Source organism: Pavona decussata, unplaced genomic scaffold (genome assembly GCF_977016875.1).
Source record: "Pavona decussata unplaced genomic scaffold, jaPavDecu1.1 SCAFFOLD_11, whole genome shotgun sequence".
Classification (NCBI taxonomy): Eukaryota; Metazoa; Cnidaria; class Anthozoa; order Scleractinia; family Agariciidae; genus Pavona; species Pavona decussata.
In genome coordinates this window covers 3,221,966-3,244,028 of record NW_028145434.1, presented here as the reverse complement: position 1 = coordinate 3,244,028, position 22,063 = coordinate 3,221,966, and the positions used below count along the sequence as shown (strand labels likewise).

At 38.4% G+C, this 22,063-nt stretch overlaps 3 protein-coding genes across 3 annotated transcripts; 2 read left to right on the top strand and 1 right to left on the bottom strand.

Annotated features, from left to right (window-relative positions):
* Positions 1–1,119: 1,119 nt before the first annotated feature.
* LOC146488236 (protein PRRC1-like) lies at positions 1,120–10,221 on the top strand. The gene is made up of 5 exons (XM_085122448.1): positions 1,120–1,677; positions 5,029–5,083; positions 5,235–5,505; positions 6,095–6,315; positions 7,162–10,221. Exons 1-5 carry the CDS (start codon positions 1,270–1,272, stop codon positions 7,272–7,274), a joined length of 1,068 nt encoding a protein of 355 aa, XP_084978574.1. The 5' UTR covers positions 1,120–1,269; the 3' UTR covers positions 7,275–10,221.
* A 1,938-nt stretch (positions 10,222–12,159) lies between these two features.
* Positions 12,160–16,621, bottom strand: LOC146488235 (shieldin complex subunit 2-like). Its single transcript, XM_085122389.1, has 3 exons — positions 16,507–16,621; positions 14,877–16,100; positions 12,160–13,045 (listed from the first exon to the last, which is right to left on the bottom strand). The coding sequence occupies exons 1-3, from the start codon at positions 16,607–16,609 to the stop codon at positions 12,222–12,224; spliced, it is 2,151 nt and encodes a 716-aa protein (XP_084978515.1). The 5' UTR covers positions 16,610–16,621; the 3' UTR covers positions 12,160–12,221.
* An 11-nt stretch (positions 16,622–16,632) lies between these two features.
* On the top strand, positions 16,633–21,926 carry LOC146488234 (uncharacterized protein C9orf85 homolog). The gene is made up of 4 exons (XM_085122436.1): positions 16,633–16,978; positions 18,100–18,213; positions 19,250–19,332; positions 21,348–21,926. Exons 1-4 carry the CDS (start codon positions 16,773–16,775, stop codon positions 21,512–21,514), a joined length of 570 nt encoding a protein of 189 aa, XP_084978562.1. The 5' UTR covers positions 16,633–16,772; the 3' UTR covers positions 21,515–21,926.
* Positions 21,927–22,063: the final 137 nt, after the last annotated feature.

Sequence of the window (22,063 nt, the reverse complement as noted above, 5' to 3'; positions counted from 1 at the left end):
ATATACGCAATCTAAACAGTAAAACATATTCCCGTACTCTTTTTGAACAGTAATGCGATAGAGATAAGGGAAACGGTTCAATGTCACCATACTGAGAACACACAACAGTCAAGCAAAGTAAGCGAAGCACTCACACGGCGTGCTAATGCATGGACCATTATTTTTTTAATTGAGTGAAATTAGGATGCAAGCAGAAAACAAGTTGCGCTGTATTTGATCTGCAGGGCATCAGTGTTCACATGAGAGTATTTTCAGATACAGATGGAAACACAAGGTATTATTGAAAAGTGGATCATTGTATAATGCAATTCCAGTGATTTGATTGGCTTAGCGACCATGGTTTGTAAGCTATTATACCATACCGGAAGACTGCCAGAGAAATAGCGACCATTAAATTGTCTTCTGGTTGTTCTTGCAAAGCGAAATCAGCAATATCTAGCAATGTTTCTTGATTGTCTTTAATAACACAATTATTCTACTCACGCTTGTTGGATATGAGATGATTATAGCCAACTCAGCGCGTAATCATGATCAACTCATATCCTGACATATTTTCGTGGAATAAGTCTTAATTGCGACAGGACTGACGCCCATTTAATATGACTTCCTTAACGTATATAAGAGCAAATCATTAACACACAGCCAAATTCAGTGTCAAACCCGGTCTTTCATCTCCCCACCCCTCCCTCAGGAGTGGGGAGATAAAAGACCCTCCTCGGTCTGGGAACAAGGTAAGTTCAGTGTTCGACATTTCACCAGTTAGGCTTGAACTTAACGGATATATTTGGCACTTTTAGGAAGCTTTAAAGGAACTACCCAAAGAATGTTTACGAATGTTTCTGCTCTCCCTTGTCGGCTTGTCGCGCAAGAGATGGAAAACTTTAACAGATTGTTTGCATTATTTACTTCAGCAAATCTCTCTTGATTAAGAGCATTGCTGTTTTTCGTTAAAAAGATAACTTCTAATATAAATTCATAAGTTGCTTTTCTTGCTGTCGTCTACTAGGCCCTTCAGTAACTAACGAAACACGCGCGCGAGAGAGAAAACTTGCTTCCCGCGAGAACCCGCGAAATATGTCCGACCCACCTGTCCCTCACACCTATCACTTTGTAGAGACGAAAGCGAGGCTCTACCATGGTGTCCTCTGACTACTGGATGGAATCTACAACATCAGTTGTTTTGAATGTATCTTTCTAATTTTGGTCGTAAATTTTATTCATTGGGGCGATTTTAACGGATTTAAGAAATCACCAGTTTCTTTAATCAATATGGACATTTCCAAAGAAGTAGAAAGCGCTTTAGAGGAGGAAGGATATGTAAAAATCGATTCTACATCGCCGAGCACAATGACTTCTGCCACACTAACTTCTCCAATTTCTGCTTCCGACCAAACTACGAGTTTAACAGCTGGTAGTTCGCTCCAATCTCAGCCTGTAAATCCAATTGCAAGCCCAGTTCAACAGCAAATTAGACCGGACATTTCTTCGTCTGATATTTCGGCTGGTAGAAGTTCTACTGATCCTTCTTCGAGTTCGTCTACATTATCAACGTGGCAAGAGCAACATTCTGGTGAAGCCGATCAGTTTGGTGGTGTATGGGGATGGATGTCTAGCGCCGTGTCGGCTGGATTACAGACTACACAAAATCTTGGTAGAAATATCGTTGAGAAGACCAAGGTACATGTATTATTAGATCGATGCTAAAAAACTATAAATTATAATTTTTATCAACTGCTCAAAATCAGCCAATCAGAGGTTTGTTTCACTAAGAGAAAAAAAAAAATGTTCAAGGTGCATTGTTGAGTTATACAGGCATGTAGGAATTTTTAATAACTTGGAAGAAGTGTTCAAAAAAGCATGAACTGTAGATGAGTACCACTCGCACTTCTTTCAATGTTCTAAAAAAATTCCCAAGTGTTTAACTGAACGGTGCATGAGGAACCAGTTTTTTAAATTTCTTTTATAAAAATATTTTTAATTAATGGCTCAGGATTTGGGCGTTTTGTCAAACTCATAGGCAGCTGAGGAAACTTGATGACACTTTTACTCCCAAATTTCCTTTATTTAAATATAATAATTATTACAGATTTACTCAGTAACAGGAATATTAGTTTTCTAGTCAAATTTTTGGCCGGCATTTGCTGGAGCAATTCTTGTGTTTTACAACCAAATCTCAAATTCTGAGCAAAGGAAGGCCTCCCCAACAGATATCAGAAACTTCTTGATGTAACAACAATGAAATGCAATTCATGTACAACAATACATTGTTCTAAAATTATCCATTGTTACATTAATTTCTTCTTATGCATTCAGTCATTGAGTAGAATGCTAAGTAAGCAAAAGTAAGGTAAAGTAATTTATAACTTTTAATAGAGAGATTTAGCATCGCATTTACGGCAAACGGCAAACGGTAGGCTGAAATTTTCTCTTTGATGAAAAACAATGAAGCTTTTTTGGTTTAAGCTTATCTCCACCCAGTCGGCGACAGCTATTGAGCAAACACGAAAAAAAGAGAAGTAAGTACGAGAAACACAAGTTTATACATTTTAGAACAAACAGCGGCTTGACATTTCCCGTTTGGCGTTAGTTGTAAACGCGAAGTTAAATCTCTCTATTGTCAATAATTACATGGGGAGTGCTTAATATGTAATCTCCTGAACCAGAGGCTCATGGTAAAGTGCTTAATGATACACTTTAACCCAGATTGAATTGAAATTTGGAAATGTTGGTTTTTGAGGAGAGAGGGAAATCAGAGTACCTAATAAAAACCTCTTGAAGCAAGGACAAATACCAACAACAAACACAACCCACATATGATGCCAAGTCTGGGAATTGAACCCCGGCCACATTGGTGGGAGGCGAGTGACATCCCTGCTCCCCTATAAAACTAAACAGTGTTTGCTAATACATTAACAAAAGAGCCCCAAATATTGAGAAATTGAGTATTGAGCCACTGGGTGCCCCTGATATAATCACAAGTTTTATTACAGACTGATTTGGACCGCTCCCCTAGAACACATATAAATACCCTTGGAGGGGAATTTGCTCTTTCAATAAATAGTGAAGAAATAGGCTGCTGAAACTCCTACATGTATGCCCAATATCCCTATTGGGATGATATAGAGTTGTCTATACATTTAGTTTTGTTATTTCTGTTTGTTTGTGTTAAGAAAGTACAGTGTTTATTTTGGGGGAATGAACAATGTTCCTTTTGAAAATTGTATGAATTGTGTTGGGATTTTTACTTATCTGGTTCATTAATTAATTAATATTTATTTTATTTCTTTTTTCACCCGTAGGCCCCCCAAAGCTAAAAACTGTATACTTTATTTACTAATGTTAGAAAAACAGAACTTCAAGAATTTATGAATTCAGGGGAACTTGTATAAAATATAGGATAAGTAAAATAATAGTACCAGATCATTACAAACTTTTAGAATGCTTTTTCTCAATGATCCAAAAGCACTATTTACATAAAAATTAATAAGAAGACTAAAAGTGCTATTTACCTAAAAATTAATTAAAATGACTAAATTATTATAACTGTAAGATTATAAAAACAAAATCTCAGTATGCACATAATACACATTTATATATGTACATGTAAAAAGTCAAGTATTCAATTTACACTTAAAAGTATCAACAGATCCAATGTTCTTATGTCTTTCATGTCTTAATGTCTTCTGGCAAAATGAAATAGCTCATAAAAATGTACTCAGCTAAAATGCTGTGTTGGGTAAGGCATGGTTCACACTTGTGAGATTTGTACAGGAATAAGCACAAACACAAAAAGAGCATGAGATGAACAGTGCTTTTGATTTCCTTGTGCTTACATGTACAATGTATGCTTAGGCTGCAATAATCTCACATTGATTCCTACTAGTGAAATACATCTAAGCACAAGGTGACGCACATTTAGTGCTGCTGGGCAGCAGTGCATTTCCTCGTGCTTTTCTCAAACCAGTTCACTCTTTGTCTTGTGACATAAGTACAGTTACTTTAGCAGAAGTAGGCGTCTGTTTATCTCATGAGATAATGGAAGCACCTTGATCGATCAGGATCAGTCCTTTTTTTTTGGCTATGTCTAGAGTGGCTCAGCAGTCTCATCCTTGCGTGGCAGTCCCTGCCTCAGGCATTTGCCTCAGTCTAAAATGCAAACACAAACATACTTAACTGTCTATTTTTCTTGTGCACATGCTTCTCCTTGTGCTTGGTTCATGCACAATATTATTTTTCTTATGGTTGTGAGAAATGCTCACTACTTCATTCAGTTTATGTTATTATATAGCACTACTATAAAATGACGTCTTTCATTATCACATTATGCTACATGTATATACAGCTATTTCAATTAACGTTGTCGGTTCAAAGCATGAAGCTAAAAGACAAGACCAAAAGTTTACGTGGGATTGTTATGAATAAATTCATCAAAATCAGTTATGCCTGGAGAAAACAATAGGTTGTAATTAGCAGTACAATGACCTGCACGTGCAAGAATGATTTTGATGAAATTATTCATAAAAAATAATCCCACAAAACATTGCAGTCTTGTCTTTTAGCTTGATTTTAATCCGACAACGTTAATTGAAATAGCTGTATACATGTAGCTGAACTGATCTATGGCAGAAAGGAGTGTGCTTATAACAGCTTGCCATTACATTTACATATACCACTCATCAACATAATTATTTTGAATCCTAGCAGTATGTGGGATGTTTGTCACATGAACATTAGTCACATTCCTTGAGACCGTATTTCTTCTGTTTTCTTACCAGTGTAAAAAAGATCTTGGAGACATGGGTTAGCTCGTATCAATATATTGGATAAATTGGCTCAAGATTTAAGTGCACCCAATTTTATTTAGGCTCTGAGGAATGGGTGTTTCATGAATAGATATTGGTTTCACTGATTTGTATTTTACAGATAAAAAAGAAAGAAAACTCAAAGAATGTTCTATGGTTATAGTAGGAAATTTTCCTCCCGTATATTAAGGGTGCATTTTAATTTTCTTTTCTCTTTATCTCTTAGACTTCTGTTGAAAGTGTGATCACAACACTTGATCCAGAGATGGAGGATTACCTGCGTAAGAACTTAAATTTTTGTACCAATATTGGCTCCGTTTCTTTTGTCACGTGCAAAGCTAAGTTGTTCACTGATAAGAAGGGCTAATAATGATAACAGATATCTAGAGCATGAATTTTGACATTTGACATTTGACTCTCATTCTTTGATAGATGGAAGAGATCAGTCCATATCCCTAGCAATAACAACTAATGATTCTGAAGCCATTGAAGCAATTAAGGATGGTTTCCTGCAAGTTTTTGAGCATGTTGCAGTGCAGTCACATTCCTCTGTGTCTGGAATTGCTCCATTACCAGTGGGATTCTCAGCAGGAGTTAAGGGTGCACAGCATAGAATAGCAAACCTGGTGCGAGGGAAGAAAGTTGCTGAGGGCCAGGTGATAATTGGTGTTGAGGAAATGGTGTCAGAGCTTTTACCTGGAAAGTAAGTAGTATGTAAGAGATGAGAACGTATATATTAATATATAAACTAATATGGTGTTTCAAGTAGTACATGTTAGTCTGTGACTGGTTGAGGTGCTGAGAAATTGGTTAAAGATCTTTCCATGACTGAATTCAGAAAACCACGCCAGAGGATAAGAAGTGTTCTCATTTTGCCTGAATACAGGCAATCCTGTTTCTTGCAAACATTATACTGTAGGATTCATGTTAACTAACAATGTAGGAGAACTTCCTGAAAAAGAGGGCTGACTGAGCAGGGTAGAGATGTCCTGAATTGTTTCTCAGACTATACTGGCATAGGAAGGATTGGTGACACTAAGAAAGTGATCTCAGGTCTTGCTCGCCAATATTGTAAATACCCACTCCTGAAGGCAATTATAAATAAAATATTATTAAACGTTGGTTAACTTAATTATTTCTAAATGCATCTGTGCATGCACTTTAAAACATGTTAAACACTCAGGCAACTATTAAAGCCAATTAACTTTCATTTGTCTGTAATCTATTAAGTACATGTAACGTGTGACAAATGTCTCTTGATTTTGAAACTTTCTGGATGTTTCTTTCCTCAGATGGTTTGGCTTGACTTGTCTTGCCCTCAGTGACCCTGTGTCAAAGTTAGAACTTGAAACCTTTTCACAGTCCATCCACATCCCTAAAGTTTATATTGCAAAAGCAGAAGAAAGCACACCGTCAAATTACAACTTAAGGTGGTCAGGCTTATCATACACCCTTGGAGAGGTTGTTTTAGGATCTGGACAGGCACATGGCGATTGGCACTCTAAAATCTCAGGTATGTTAATATTGTCAACACTTCAACAGTTACATGGGGATTTTATTGCTTTGGGTTGTACCATTTTGATGAAACCAATCAAAACTTGGGAACTTGTGAAGTCGGCAGCCTTTGAGTGGAAAAGTCCAGAAGTTGAAGGACCATTTATGTTGCCTTTTTTAATAACAGAGATGGAAAATTTCGTTTTGTGACCACTCACCAACCTTATGTCATGCAGAATTTGTAGAAAGTGTACTGGTACCGTACAGCTGTAGCATACACCATGTATAGCATTTTCGTATAAGAAGAGCTCAAGCAAAACTTGTAAACAGAAACAAACAAAAACAAACCCCCAGAAAAGGTCAAGCTATAAGTTAGTGCTCACAGAACTTTACACATTTGCCACCAGCCCCTTCTTTTAGAGGGAAAGCAAAACCATGTGTTTTACAATTGTAAAAAATGCAAAACAAGCTGTGTAATCAAGTGGTGGTGAAGGCCTTGTCACTGCTAGCAGCCTTTCACCATAGTGAGTATGAAGCACAAGTTGTCACAAGTGTGAGGGGGAGCAGGGATGGCGCAATAGTGAGAGCACTTGCCTCCCACCAATGTAGCCGGGGTTCAATTCTCAGGCTCGACGTCACACATGGGTTGAGTTTGTTGTTGGTTCTCGTCTTTGCTCTTAGAGGTTTTTCTCCAGGTAGCCCCCTCTCCTCAAAAACCAACAAATTATTTGATCTGGCGAGTGTCCCCAATTAGTGTTCTGCACTAATACATCAACCCCTAAATAAAGTGATTTATTATTTTATTATAATTATTATGAAAAAAAAAACACTGCTAATCAGTGTTTTCTTCTTTCTTTGCCTACAGGGTCGTCTAAAAGACAAATTCTTACTTTAGCAGCAAGGTCCCTAGCAGGGCAATTTAGAGACCGATTAAAAGCAAGTGCAGATTCCCTGATGGAGAATGCTTTGGTTATGTAATGTAATGCTTGCAATCCAAGCATAATTAAAATTAATGGTTAAGTGGGTAACTTCTGACTTGTAATGCAGTTCAGTAGAGGCATGCAAGGCTTATAGAGAGAATGTTGACTTGGTGCCGCACTTTCAGTGACACAGTACATGTATTCTTTTGTGCAACATGCTAGATAGCTAATCAGGGCAAAGATGCACTAAATTATTGTGTTTCAATCTAAAGCCATAACTTTCTACCTTCTTACATTATGAATTTAGTACATGTGCACTGTAATTATGGTAAATGGTGTAAACACCATTCAGTGGACTACAAGCTCGCTTTACTGTCCCTAAGAAAATTAAGGGACTGCTTGTAGTTTACCTATTCAAGGACTTAATAGTTTTCATACAGAAAAGCGACCCAAAGGTGAAGGGTTGTGTATTAATAATAATTAGGCTGATTTAGCAACAGAACGGGAACGTCAGTTGACAACGGCGCGCGCATCAAGAATGCCCATATATAGTCGAAATAGACTCGCGTTCAGACTATTCCGCGAGCTCTCGCGTCCTCAAATGACGTTCCCGTTCTGTTGCTAAATCAGCCTATTGTTAACTTGTCTCAGTCTGAAGCTTCACATGAATTTCCTGTATTGATTGTTGAATGTTAGTTTTGACTAGCTGTTAATCAACAGTGGCCCATAATAATTATATTCTTTCACAACTGAACTGCAAATGTTAGACAAGAAGTAGTTGTGGAACTACATAATAATTATTTTGTAGGTGTATGTTAAGAGTTATCCATGGCTCCAGTTGTTCAAAGGCCGGATAACTTTATCCTGTGGATAAGGCACTATCCGACAGTTTCAATCTGTTCAAAGATTTCAGTATTTCCTCGTGTTCAAGCGAATATGCACACTCTAACCACAGTTAAGTTTGGGAGTGTACGAAAACCTTGGACAACGTTTAACGTGAAGTATATTTTAGACCCTGGATAGTGCCTTATCCAGCGGATAAAGTTATCCGGCCTTTGAACAACTGGGGCCTGAACACAACCATCGAGTACAACGTTTGGTGGGATAGTAAACATGACCAGTGGTGGCTCAGTGGTAGAGCATCCGAACCAGTAATCGGAACGTCTTAGGTTCGACTCCTCATAGGAGCACTCGGATTTTTTTTCAGTTTCCGAGTATGCCTGTGTCATTTACTGATTAATACATCATTCTCATGACCAGTGTTGCCAGAAATTCCATTCATCTCTGTACTCAGCAATGCATTCTTGTAGCTGCCTTGTCTTTGTATGCAGAATGCACCAAGGGTGGCTGTTGATGTCCTTTGTAATCATAATTATGATTTTTGAACCATGTTAGTCTGATTATAGAATACAGACTTGGGCCGTTTTTTCTGCAGATGAATTATAATGCCTGCGTTAGGTGTAAAACAGGTTTGAAAATGTAAAAATCATTCATTTTACTGACCTGGAGTAAGGATGCGTTGTGGATATTAGGTTGGTTTCTGCATTTTCGTGTACAAGTTACGGAACGCTTAAAAAAATGCTGGGGGAAAACCTGTCCTTCAATGAAATAACTTCTTGTTACTTTGTGTACATAGTAGAAAGCCTTGTACATCAAGTGCTCAATGCTGCAGAGCTGACTAGTTTGTTTAGCTCTGTCCTTCTGGGCCCATGTAAGCCCACTGGGTTTGCATGGGTTGTGGAAATCCCAGAGAGTCATGGAAATTCCAATGTTACAAACTCGAGGCCTGGAAATCCTGCAAAATGAGAATGATGTAAAGTCAAGGAAATTTACGGAAAGTCAAATCTTTTATGAAGATTACAAAATTGTAGTCTCAGTTCACGGCAAAAGGCTTCCCAATTTCTACTCTTGCATCGTTTCAGGCCAAATACCTGTACGTTCTTGGCCACATATTTTCAAAAAGACGTGTACACATGTAAGTAGGCTGTTTTCCCGGCCAATTGAAAGTTTAGAGATTTACTTTTTTGTGTGACATTCCAGGTTTCCAAGTTCGTGGATGTTGTCTCATATTATGGTCATGAAAAGTCATAGAATTTTAGAGAACAAATAGTGTACGATTCCGGAGCCCAAAGTCGAGGCAACCGGTTGTTGTTTGTTTTTTAAGCTGTACGATGCAGATCCTCACCAACCATTCAAAGGAGAACTTCGTCTCCCCCCCCCCCCCCCCCACTCCACACACTCACGCACCTGAGAGAATAGACTTTACAATAATACAATACAATACAAACTTTAATGACACTCCCTGAAAAGGGCTTTTCAGTGACAACAATAATTAATTTACAACATTATACGTCAAAACGAAAGCAAATCTTTTATAGACTTTCTATTATGGTGAAGCCGAAAGAATGTAGACATGTATGTGCGTTGTGGAATCGTACATGTATTTATAATATATACAGAGATGGTGGAAATAATAAAAAAAAAATGTGTATAAGTTAAAAAGAATAGTAAGAGTAATTAAAATAATTTCAGGTACATGTTAGATGTATGCCTAAATATGTTAAGGAAATAAGACTAATGATGGTGATTGCTTTAATATATAATCCCATTGTCTTAACTCGGTTATCCAAAACAGAGAAACCTCTTTTTTTCTCCTCCATGCCTTTGATCATTGATTTTCTATTTGAGGTCTTTGCTATTTTAAACCTCTTCCTTAATTTTGAGTTATATTAGTTTCCAAGTTGAGTATTAGGGATAGCGGGTTTTACTGTGCATTCTACTGTCATGTTGGTTATTGTTCTGAATTTTGCATGAATACTCTTTGCTTGAACTGCCTTTTTTTTGACAAGATAAGGATTTATTTGCTGGTCAATATCGGTAATTTAAAGACTGGAAACTCCGCAACATTAGTTATTAAATTAAATTTATCAAACACATTTTGCCATCGTACTTGCGCCATAATTCACACGTAACTATGCAAAAGCAATAAACTAATGTTTAATTTATTGAGTGGTTTTGTTATGGATCTTATGTCGTTGTTCTCAAGCGAAATCGTTTCCCCTACAAACCGTCAACAAATGTATGGTACTTTTGCTTGTTATCGTGAAACTTTTGTGAAAGCACAAGCTTTCCACTGCGTTTTTCGAGTGCTCACAGCACTTCTCTTAATTTTGTGAAGGGATTTTTTTCCCGCAAAATAACCCATGTAATGCTTGCTGTTTTTGTGATATGGCTTGCAACCAATCAGAAACCGTGTTTACATGTGTTTAGTTAAAACCAAAACGACTTTCTGTATGTAACGAACAAGTCTTCACCCCCCGCTCTGTCTGTTCTTGTGAGACCTTTCCCCTTCGTTCCGTACGCGTGACTTTCCATGACCCACACCTAAACTTCATGACTTTCCAGGCCTGGAAAATGAAATTCTAAAATTCCATGACATTCCAGGTTTTCCATGACCCGTAGGAACCCTGTAAATAAGATGCAACTTATGATGGTGATGAAAAATAATGGAAAGAAAAGTTTGCCAACTTAAACTTTTACTAGCCTGTTCCAGACTCTCAGTATATACTTACCTAGGAAAATCTCAAACTGAAAACGGTCAAAACGGCGAGCGAAGAAAAACAACTAGGCTGGTTGACTCTGAGATATTTTAAATGACAACTATTACCTACCTAGATTTTAGGTCGAATACTACTCTTCTAGGGAAAAATAAAGACTGCTTTCATTTACTGATGTTTACTCAAACTATAAACATTCTAAGCCACGTACCTTTAAAATGAAGCAAAAAAAAAAATCGCACAGTCAAACTGCGCATGCGCAGTTTTAAAAATTTTGCAAACTGAAGCGCTTAGACAAATTTAGTGTCGAAAATCGCTAGATGGTATGAGATTAACTTTCAAGGTAAAACACAGCTATATTTCGGGAGAATGAGATGCCTGTTTCTACCGGCCAAACTAAGTGTCCCATAAAGAAAACAGGATTCGTGGTTACTTAAAACACTGGAGTACAAGTTTCAATCATTCGGTTGACCTTCTGGTTCAATAAGGAGATGATGATTGGTCTAATCACTGTACAATCAGTGAGACGTGTCACTACCTTGTTACGCAGAGACACGTGACCTCTCTGATCCTGCCTGAAAGACAATTAGACAAAAAAGCGAGAGAGGACTGGGCGCTAGACTAAGAACTATTGTATGATGGGAGAAATGTGCAGCGAGAGTAATGGTTCGGTAGTGATGATACATGAAGCTTATTTCGGTACGTATTAGATAAGTAGGACATTTTGCCCTTTCTCTTTCTTCCTTTCTTTTTTTTTCCTTACGTTCATACAAGAATGGGATCAGAGTTCTGGGTAACGTAAAAGAGGAAGAGAAAGGTGATCACAAAAGCCAACATCCGTTCAAATAGTTCGAAATTCTCAGCTGGGCAAAAAAATCGGTAGAAATATTTATTTTCTCTTGGTAGAACTAGACATTTAACAGTGATTTGCGAAAGGTTTCCTCGCAGTCAACTAATACACTTTTAAAATTTAAGCCATCAAGGCTTAAATTTTGAAAGTCAGAGCCCCACTGAGATCACCTGGCCTTAGTCGATAGCACTTTAATTTGCTCAATTTCGATCAATGAACGGGATCCCTAAAAGCGGTTCCCTCCCAGAATCTTTCACGTTGCTGCAGACGATACCGCCGATACAGACGCAACCTTTGCCAAGTTTATCAGTACGAGATACATCTTGCAGAAGCAAACTGTACGACTCTGGGGGAAGAGAATATTTTTGAATCATGTCAAAAACATTTCAGTTTGCTCACAAACGCAAATTTTACCTCTAAAACCTGTTTCTCAATAACAGTCACTTCTGAAGAAACGATGTTTCCACAACGCTGTCTTTCCCAGCTTGACCCTTAGTTACTTGAGTGTCACTATCCACATTAAAGCTATTCAGAAGTTCTTTTATACCATGATCTTTATTTTTCAATTACAGACTTAAATAATAGTGCAATGAAGGGCTTAAACATCAATTTCCTGAAGAGTGAAAGTTCTGTTCTCAATGAAGCTATTTTCATCGAGGTTTACATGGCAAGCAACTATGACCTTGAACTTAACGCCCTTAACAAGACAGGCCACGTGCTTAACAAAACTATCCACAAACTTCTCGTCACGCGGCAAGGCATTAATGGTTCTTTGAGCCAACGTTTTGGCGGGAAAGTCTTGAAAAAGGCGGGAAACGACGCGACTAAATGCTTTTACTTGTAAAGACACGTGGGAGTCGGCGAGGAAAATTGTCAGCGGTTTATAGTAATAGTTAATAGTGTATTTGTAAAGGGGATTTGTGACCACACAATGTGAGCACTGACCAAAAACACCGTTTTGATCTTGAACAAGAGCCCGCGAGCAGGAGCCGCAACCAAGGTACACTAGCTTGTCAATCTTCTCTTTGAGCAGATCTGTCGCGGATCCAGTTTGGTGCAGAATGAAAGCGTCATCCGATTCACATTTAAATTGTAGCGAAGTTATCTCAGCTTCTACTTCGGCCAAACCTGTGTATTTTGACTCCAGCAAATCAAATAGGTTCGCGAACGTTCTCGTTTCTTTGACACTTTCATCAAATCGCGACATGATTAAGCTGGCGTTTTTATCGTCTGGGGACAGTTTTGTCTTTGTCGATCTTGGTGTTGAGTGCAGCGAAACACAACCAGCATCCTGGTTGTACCTGGCTGTGAGGTACTGGAACGCCCAAACTCTCCCCAGACCCTCTTGTAGCTGGTTCATCCAGGCTACTTGTCTGCCCCAGAGAAAGAGCTTTACCTCGTCGCTCGGTCGCTCTGCTAAAACTTGGAGACAAAGTTTAAGGAAAAGATTAAATCAAACTTTAATATTGTTACATTATGGTGTTCTGAAGGTCCATTAAACCTCTTATCGTCATCAACAACGATCATATTTATTTATTAGGTTTACATTTAAGGTGGGGGTTCACCTGAAAGCCGTTTTCACGCCGCTTAAAATCGGTCAAATGAAAATATCTTGTTTGCATTTCAAGCAATACAAAAACCCTCCATTCATAACACAAATCAATGATTTGGGGTGTTTTATGAATTTTTGGGTGATTTTTAGGTATATTTGGAAGGAAGTAATTTTTCTTGAAGGATTGGTAAAATTAAAAGAAATAGGAAATGTTGAAGATTTAGTGAAGTTTTAAATTAGAATTTGTAGTTAATAATTAATAGACGAATACCAAGTTAGTCCACTAGCAACCTGGGGGGCTCTTGCGTGGTTATCGACTGTCTGTTAGTGTTCCAAAAATCATTTTCTTTCTTCTATCTATTCTTAAAACTCTTCAAATTTCACTCAAATTCAGGTAGAGCCCCACCTTAAAGGGGGACAAGAACATAGCTTTCTTAACATTTAAATCGAATTTACAGTGGCAGATATATCCATCTGAAGTAGATACAGGTTAAAACGCGCCTTTTAACATGTTAATATAACAATGAAAAAAATTAAAAATAATTTGAGCAAAATGCTCCCCCGTCTCTGCTCCCCCCTACCACCCTCATTGGGGTAGAGTTACTGGGCGCAGAGTCTCTGCAGAGTCCCACCCTCACTGGTCCACCCGCCGAGGGAGCTCCGAAAACCTGATGATGCTGAAAACATTATATATAGGATGCGACAGCGTCTTTCCCTCTCATGTGGGACACATTTCCTTAGACGTGCACGAGGCACGGCCTCGTTTTGGTGCAAAGCTTGTTTTCGTCCTATAGCGTCATAAAATCACTTTTTTCATTCACAACTCTGACAGAAGTCTTGAACGCGTGGATTTTTTGACATCTTTTAGGTTGATGTCGATTACATCAAGGATTTTCTTGAAAATGTTCGTCTTAAGGTGGGGGTTCACCTGAAAGCCGTTTTCACGCCGCTTAAAATCGGTCAAATGAAAATATCTTGTTTGCATTTCAAGCAATACAAAAACCCTCCATTCATAACACAAATCAATGATTTGGGGTGTTTTATGAATTTTTGGGTGATTTTTAGGTATATTTGGAAGGAAATAATTTTTCTTGAAGGATTGGTAAAATTAAAAGAAATAAGAAATGTTAAAGATTTAGTGAAGTTTTAAAATTAGAATTTGTAGTTAATAATTAATAGACGGATACCAAGTTAGTCCACTAGCAACCTGGGGTGCTCTTGCGTGGTTATCGACTGTCTGTTAGTGTTCCAAAAATCATTTTCTTTCTTCTATCCATTCTTAAAACCTCTTCAAATTTCACTCAAATTCAGGTAGAGCCCCACCTTAAGTACTTTAGTCAGTCCAGTTATTTTTTCTTGCACTGTAAATCATGTAGTCTCCCTCGCAGCCGTTTTTTGGGCTGTCACGCAACGCTCCCCCCAAAAGAAGCTTCTTTTGGGGGGAGCGTTGCGTGACAGCCCAAAAAACGGCTGCGAGGGAGACTATAAATCATGTTGCCAAATCACTGTAAATCATGTAGTCTCCCTCGCAGCCGTTTTTTGGGCTGTCACGCAACGCTCCCCCCAAAAGAAGCTTCTTTTGGGGGGAGCGTTGCGTGACAGCCCAAAAAACGGCTGCGAGGGAGACTATAAATCATGTTGCCAAATCACGAAATAATAATACATTACATAAACAAAAACAACAGTCACAGTAACGCTTACCTGCTGTAATTTTGGTCAGCTGGCGACCACCAAAGCGATAAGTACTTGATGGTGAAGACGTCCTGTGAATGCTCATCAGTTTACCTCTGAAGTGCACCAAAGTATTATCTCGCAGTTGTGGAATTTCAGTGAATTCAACAGCACCCTTCACACGGGAAACCCCAAAGAAATAAGGGTGTTCTGATCTAGCCCATGTGACTAGGCTATCGAACCTTTGTTGTGAAACTAGCTTCAGACAAATGTTTGATAGAACTGTTTTTGGTTGATGCAGATTGTAGAATCCTGAGTTGAATGTTGTCTGCCCAACATATTCATCACGCCACTTGCCGACCTTGATTAATGTAGCAACGGCAAAGTCACCTGTTGTTATTTTATCAGTCCACCTTGAAGCTTCTCTCCACAGCGTTAGTTTGAAACAAGACTTAGATTCATCAGCAACTAGTACTGAGGAGACTGCTACGAAGCTTCCAGCATTAGTGCCTGATTTGATCTGTACATCACGAGTGTCATTGACTTGGATAACAACAAACAGTATGTTTACTAGAGAATTTACTCTGGTACACCCATTTAGTGCGGTTAATTTTTCAAAAACTCTAGGTACTGTAGAATTAAATGAGAAATTCTCCACTTCATGTGCAGCATCAATGCGTTTTGGAGAATCATTGCAGTCCACTCCCAATAAACCCTGATTATTTCTGGCTGGTTTGGTAACAGGACTACAGCTATCACTTGACGTAGACTGGCATTTTTCTTGAGTGTAAATGTCCTCCATTGTTAACTGATGTGCGTCAGTTCTACAATCCAAATTGAGAAGTTTCTCACTTGTTCTCTTGACACCTCTCCTGTCTTCATCACTGGAAGCACTTGAGCTCGGAGCACCAGTTTCAACCAGGAGTCTTTGACTGGCACATCTGATATCTTCAAACTCCTTCTGTAGATTTTCCTTGCTTGTAATTTCATCAGCTGCATCACATAACCCTGCTTCAAATCCAGATGAACATTGGGAAGACTGTGAGGAGCTTTCAGTGTTCTTAAACTCACTTTCTAGATAGAAATAAACTGACTCCTGGATATCCAGTGGCTCGTATTCAAGCCTTATGCTGCTCTCTTCAGTGAAATCATCATCTTTGATGTTGGAGCTTTGTTTGTCTAAGGTAGCAAATGAATTGTCCCTCAGGTTTACAGTTGATTTCCTCCATCGGCTACCTACATTTGGTTGGCCTCCTACACAACATGGAACAAATCATAAGACTTTAATTTAAGAAATCTTAAGACTATAAGAGCTGCACCAATGTTTTTTTGTTTTGTTTTGTTTTTTTTTTTTTTGAGGGAGAGGGATGTTCAGGTAATTTTTGCCACTCTCATTTTTCCTTCCTGAAAAAAAGCTTTGGCAATGTTTGAATTTCAATCCATCCGAATTTTAATCTGTCTTCAGGCCTATGTTTTCCACTGAAAATAAACAGCGTTACTAGAGTTATAATAATAATCTTTATTGTGGAAATCAATTTCACTGATAAGTGAGTGGGGGCACCATTGGCCACAAACGAATGGCTTTGGAGTATTCAATCTGTTGAATGGTGTGATATTTCTAGACTTGAAAATGGCCTTAGACGCCAAGATGTCACCTCACCTTTACATGTAAAGTTTGGTCCTTTTTGTATGCATTTAGAACATAAAATGGGCGCCGTAAAAATGAGAACTTTCGATAATACCGATGACTTCTGTTCCGCCATGCTGGATTTTGGCCAGCACTTGCCCGGCAAAGATTATGCTCCAAAATGGTTTGAGCATGATTTTACGAAGTTCACCGCAGACCAGGGAGCAAAACGCACGTTTACCAAAGAAAAACATGAGACAAGCTAAATATTTCGATATAATTGAGAGAAATCAAAAGAAATGAGCACAAGAAAGGGACAAAACGCGAAAAAAGGCCAACGGCACCAAAACACAAAAGCGTACAAGAACGATCTTCATGACACGAGCAAGGTGACAAAGCAGATCAACGGTTTGGTGGTCGGCGGTGTTTGTGCTAGATGCCGGGAGATTATAGAATGGAGAAAGAAGTTCAAGAAATATAAGCCTCTTGCTGCGCCGAAAAAGTGGTTAGTTGATTATTTTGTACAAATTATAATGAAAAATGCGCGCATCTCCACCCCTACCCCCAGGAGGAGACGGAAAAGGTGGTGAGGTGGGAGGGGGAGGGGGGTGTTCATTAGATCAGGTCGCCTCTCATATAAGAGTTTGGAATTCGAGAAAAGAGAATCCAAACTAGGTTTGGAGAAAATGGCTAAAGGATCTACTGAACAGGTAAAAAAAAAATGTTTTAAAAACTGGATGGTTTGAATGATTTCCTTTTATTTCAGTCTATGGTCTTTCTCAAGTTGTAACAAACAACAACTTAATTTCATTTCTCAATAAGTACATTTAAGTTGTTGTATACATTTTGGTCAATATTATTGCTGTTGAAGGGTGCTGCAGTACCGACATATACCAAGAAAATGTGCAGTTTTTTTTTACCCCGGAGAATGCCAAGTAGTGAGCCTAAGTTGGTCGTCCTTTGCACACAATATAAATATTGAAATGCAATGTGACTTGTTGAGCTACACTGTCATAAGGAAGATGTGCTATCGTGCTTATCCCCAGTCCTCTAACATGAGGCTTTTTTTTTTTTTTGGAATAATAAAAAAAAAAAGATCAGATTGGTTAAGCCAGCGAGCAAAAGTAGATTCCAGGCCTAACTGAACAGGGGATGCCTACTGAGTCCAGGGGCAGGAAGTTGGAGTGAGGGAAAGTTTAAACAGGCAGAAAAAATTGTCCCAAAGAAACTTGTCTTTTATTTACCAAAATCGGTTGCGCTGTAGACTGTTCACAGTCCCCTATTTTTCCGTGTGATCGTGGAGATCGAGCGCGTCTTACCGTTAATAGCGGCCATCTTGATTTTTAGATGTACGAGGGGGCGGGCGTCGGGGATTATAGCTCTAGGGGGTGGGGGGCAAGAAAAAACTATTTTTCTCCCCTCCTCCCAAACCGTCCCCGCCTCCTAAGTAGACTTGATACTCTTCCCCAGGTTAGACTCGGTACGACTGAAAGTCAAGATGGCCGCCATTAACGGTAAGACGCGCTCGATCTCGATGTCTAGTTTCACTGGTATTGACTTTCCATCACCCAAGCTCTACCCCTGGGTCTCCAAGGATGTATAAATGATGTGTTTGTTGGTTGGCAGTGTTAGATGTGAACAGAAGACAATAAAGCATGCATACCACACTGTTTGCACCAGATGTGCTCAGCAAGCAAAGGTGTGTGAAAAATGTGGACAGGCACAGGAGATTGTGGCAAAGTAAGGATGCCATTGAACTTGAAATTTAAATCTAAAACATGTAGCTAATGCAGCAAATTTGTATGCTAATTAATTTTGCGATGAGAGAGCCCATGTCCAAGGAAGTAGTATTTTGTGTTTTGAATGTATCAGGTGCAAATCCAGGAAAAATATGACCATTTTTTGATAACGCAAGTCAGAGTAGAAGTGTGAGGTTCTAGGAGGTCTGGGGTCATCCTCCTTCTTGAAAGTGTCATCCCTGGGTTTTCAAGTCATCCTGACTGGCATTTTCCATGTACTTAAACCTGGGAATTTTCTTTTATTCTAAAACTACATGTATCTACATGTATGTGACGGTTTTTTATTTTTTTTTGAAATGGTGGAAAGCAGTCTAGATTCACGCTTGTGTATGTAACAAAATTTTGATTGATTAATTACCTTATCATTTAATTTCAAATATATAGCCTCTCAAATGCCTTTCCAACAGTAAGCCTGCCAAATGTATGTACATTGTGCATATTAACAGACTGTTAGAGTTTGGTGTTTTCAGCTCTTATTCGTGTATTTTTTAAGCTGTTTTTGTTGTCAAGCCTGGCCAATCATGAAAAGCAAAATCCCTCCCAAGTACAATAAGCCCCCCTTCTCAGGCCCCTCAAACAATAGCCTGCGAACGCAGACGCATTTCCGGCTGTCGCTTCTCTCCAAGAGAAGGAGAGAAGGAGAGAAGCGACAGCCGGAAATACGGCTATGTTCGCAGGCTACTCAAACAACACCCCATTTTTTTTATGTTTGAGCATGCTCTGCAGTTATAAGAAGTTGTTGACCAGTACAGTGACAATTGATTACAAACTGAATTTTTTTCAGGCTTTCTTTTCACAACTGCTTAACTTGCGTAAAAAACTGCAAGGGTCTTCTGTTTAATCTTTCATCCATAGTTCAAATATATGTTTTTTATATTCTTTTTCATTAAATATTTTACAACTTAAAGTACATGTAGCTTATTAAATTAGACTACAGTGTCGGTATGTTTGTTGACCACTGCATCTTTGTTTTGAAGATCTGAACTAACTCCAACAGAAAGAGCATCTGAGGATAGCATGCTACAACATGAAATACATGCCATGACAGAAAGGCAAAGAAGTAAGTCTATTAGACTGATCTGGTCAAAGTGCCGAGGGAAAAAGTCTACAACTGGTTGGCGCTGTTTAAACTACCATTTCTGTTGGGTTTTTGGACCAAATGCTAAGGTGTTATCCAGCTATCAATCAATTTGTGGTCAGCGGGTGGGCGCCAAGAGAGACTCTGGGGTACTGGAATTTTATTACCGCAGGATTTCTGCAGTAAAACAATGCAAGCCGTTATGGAGCAGCCAATCAAAAAAAATTTAATTTTTTCGAATTCTCCAGAGTCTTTCCTGGCGACCAAGCGCTAGCCAAAGAGCCTGAGGACTTTGGGTACAAGATTTGCTATGAATGGTAAACTGCAGGAGGAGGGTGGAAGCGGGGGGGGGAGAGAGATTTTCTTTTTAAACGGCCCACTGCAGGACATTTGTAGAGAGTATGAAGCATCACTAGGCATATTTTTTTATTGAAAATTTAAAGTTGAAACATCCACTGTTCAGAAGTCTCCATTACTAAGCAAGTGAATTTCAAATCTTGTTTATGCCTGGCATCTCCTTACCCTCTGCAGCTCTAATAATGCTACCACTGTATGGTAAGAGAAGTCTAAATTGCTCGAGAAGCTTACATGCTCGACTATAGCACAAGATGGAGCTGTTGATTGTCAAAAATATTCCACTTTTGACCAAATGGTTATGCTTTCTCTCCAAGGAGTCTTAACATTCAAAGGAGATCCACCTCATTCAATTTTCAGCATTAAATGTATCATCTGAATTAAGGTGTTTACGAAATACAACTTACAATAAACTTCATTGCAGATGTCGTAAACTATATCATTTTTATTTATTTCATAATTTTCTTTTATTACATCAACATTGGATTTACACTATAGTCATAACATTCACAGGTAACTGCCCCATTTAGGGTTTAGCTACAAGTGTATCATCCAAGTTAAGATGTTTACAAAATACAATAATAGATTTTATTAGAAATATCTTATCCTTAATTTTTGTTATTTGTTCTATTATCTAAAGATTATTATGAAAGGTGTTCTAAAGATTGTAAAAATGTCAATTTTATTTTTATAAACAATTAACAAAAAGCATTTCTTGAATCGAAAAATAACCAATTTGTTGAATGCAAAATAATAATAATAATTTAACAATACATTTTAATTACAAGTCCATCCATCCTGGCATACAAAATAATGAAGCAGTGTTCCAGATAAGAGAGGGATCGCAGATGAAAAACCCAACGAAATGAGTGGTGAACCTAAGAAGATTTTGAGACAGCCACACCCATGTGTACTGACCCCTCAAAAGTTTTAATCGATTCACTGACTTTCAAACTTATCTGGAACACCGATTAAGAATAATAATCAATTCCTGAATTCAAAAGTGATTCAGGTATTAAAATCATCCATTTCTTGAATACAGACTAATAATATTCAAATAAACAATTCATCTTATACATGCTCCCCAACCCGATGGAATTGACATTCCTGCTTCAGAAATAAAAAATAAAGATTTCTTGGTCTAATTTGTCGAAGGTGGTTGGTGCTGGTGTCCATTTCTTTCCAGCACTTACACTTTGATGGATTAATACTGCCATTAAAGGTATCAGTTGAAAGAATGGTTCTATCACAGTTAATAAAGGAGAATGGTTATGAAGCCAAACAAGTTTCTCTGTTATATGTTTTTGTTAACATTTTTGGCCTTGACCGTGCACAAAGCACAATAGATTTCGAAATGTGTTAGAGCAACTGGCCAATAGAAACGTTCCAGTAGAACGTGAAAACAAAGGATTGTACACGGTCGCAACCTTTCCCACCTAAATTGCAGCACCATTGTTATCAACTTTGAAAACGGCAAGGTTCGTAACCAGTCCCTCGATTAACTGTGGTTCTATTAATGTGTCAAAGTTGAAATGCTGCAAGTGATGGAAACCAGCGCCAGCTGCCTTAAATGCAGGGCCAACCCTGCGCTTTCTGGACGCTAACGCTCCGCAGACTAGCATCATTCATATTATTTTTCACAGGAACATTCTTCAGGCACCATGAAAAAGGAGATCAAGATGAGGAACCAACAAGTTCCACCTGTCATGCACAAGCCAATACTAGTACTGCATCAAATTCAATCTCTAGTGAGAATGAGAATGAACTATCAGAACCTGAAGAATCAATGGATCCTGAAACTGTTTCTTGACAGCCGAGAAATATTTGGGTGGTCTAGCCATCTGCATTTTTGTCAAAGGAAATAAGGCGCCAACTCTTTTAAGTCCTAGCTGAAATGTAAGGGAGTTTTTAAAAGAAGCTACTGCGGCGACAGCAATGTGAACATCACAAAACAAATTAGGATTTAACGAGAAAAACAAAGGCCTTGCACATGCATTATGAATTTTGGTACATTTCTTCACCATACTCGGTCAAACAATGTAAAATGACTAAATTCAAGGTTTTATGGAGAAAGTGATCACATGATGGTATTAAATCATTCTGTCTGAACTTTAATGGCATGCGCACCTGTTCAGTTACTGGATAGTTCGACCACATTGAAGGAACGAATTGAACAAATAATAATGGAATAATCGCGAAATAGTGCAAGTAACACAAGCTTATATTTTGAAGCGAAGGATTCATTGGTGTTGCCTTCGTGGTTTGTAGAAGTCCGTATCTTCATTCTGCACCCTCGCACTCCCACTTAAACTTACATGCCAGCTGTGTAGTGCTTCAATGAAACACATAATTTTAACTG

What these genes read in the sequence shown, in the direction of transcription:
- LOC146488236 (XM_085122448.1), top strand. Translation starts at nt 1,270, where the DNA reads ATGGACATTTCCAAAGAAGTAGAAAGCGCTTTAGAGGAGGAAGGATAT. An exon ending in AGAGATGGAGGATTACCTGC is followed by an intron (nt 5,084 to 5,234) that starts GTAAGAACTTAA and finishes ATTCTTTGATAG; the next exon opens with ATGGAAGAGATCAGTCCATA. An exon ending in TCAGAGCTTTTACCTGGAAA is followed by an intron (nt 5,506 to 6,094) that starts GTAAGTAGTATG and finishes TTCTTTCCTCAG; the next exon opens with ATGGTTTGGCTTGACTTGTC.
- LOC146488235 (XM_085122389.1), bottom strand. Translation starts at nt 16,609, where the DNA reads ATGGCGGAACAGAAGTCATCGGTATTATCGAAAGTTCTCATTTTTACG. An exon ending in ACCAAACTTTACATGTAAAG is followed by an intron (nt 16,101 to 16,506) that starts GTGAGGTGACAT and finishes CATGTTGTGTAG; the next exon opens with GAGGCCAACCAAATGTAGGT. An exon ending in GCTGACCAAAATTACAGCAG is followed by an intron (nt 13,046 to 14,876) that starts GTAAGCGTTACT and finishes TTTGTCTCCAAG; the next exon opens with TTTTAGCAGAGCGACCGAGC.
- LOC146488234 (XM_085122436.1), top strand. Translation starts at nt 16,773, where the DNA reads ATGAGCACAAGAAAGGGACAAAACGCGAAAAAAGGCCAACGGCACCAA. An exon ending in GCACAGGAGATTGTGGCAAA is followed by an intron (nt 18,214 to 19,249) that starts GTAAGGATGCCA and finishes TTTGTTTTGAAG; the next exon opens with ATCTGAACTAACTCCAACAG. An exon ending in CATGACAGAAAGGCAAAGAA is followed by an intron (nt 19,333 to 21,347) that starts GTAAGTCTATTA and finishes TATTTTTCACAG; the next exon opens with GAACATTCTTCAGGCACCAT.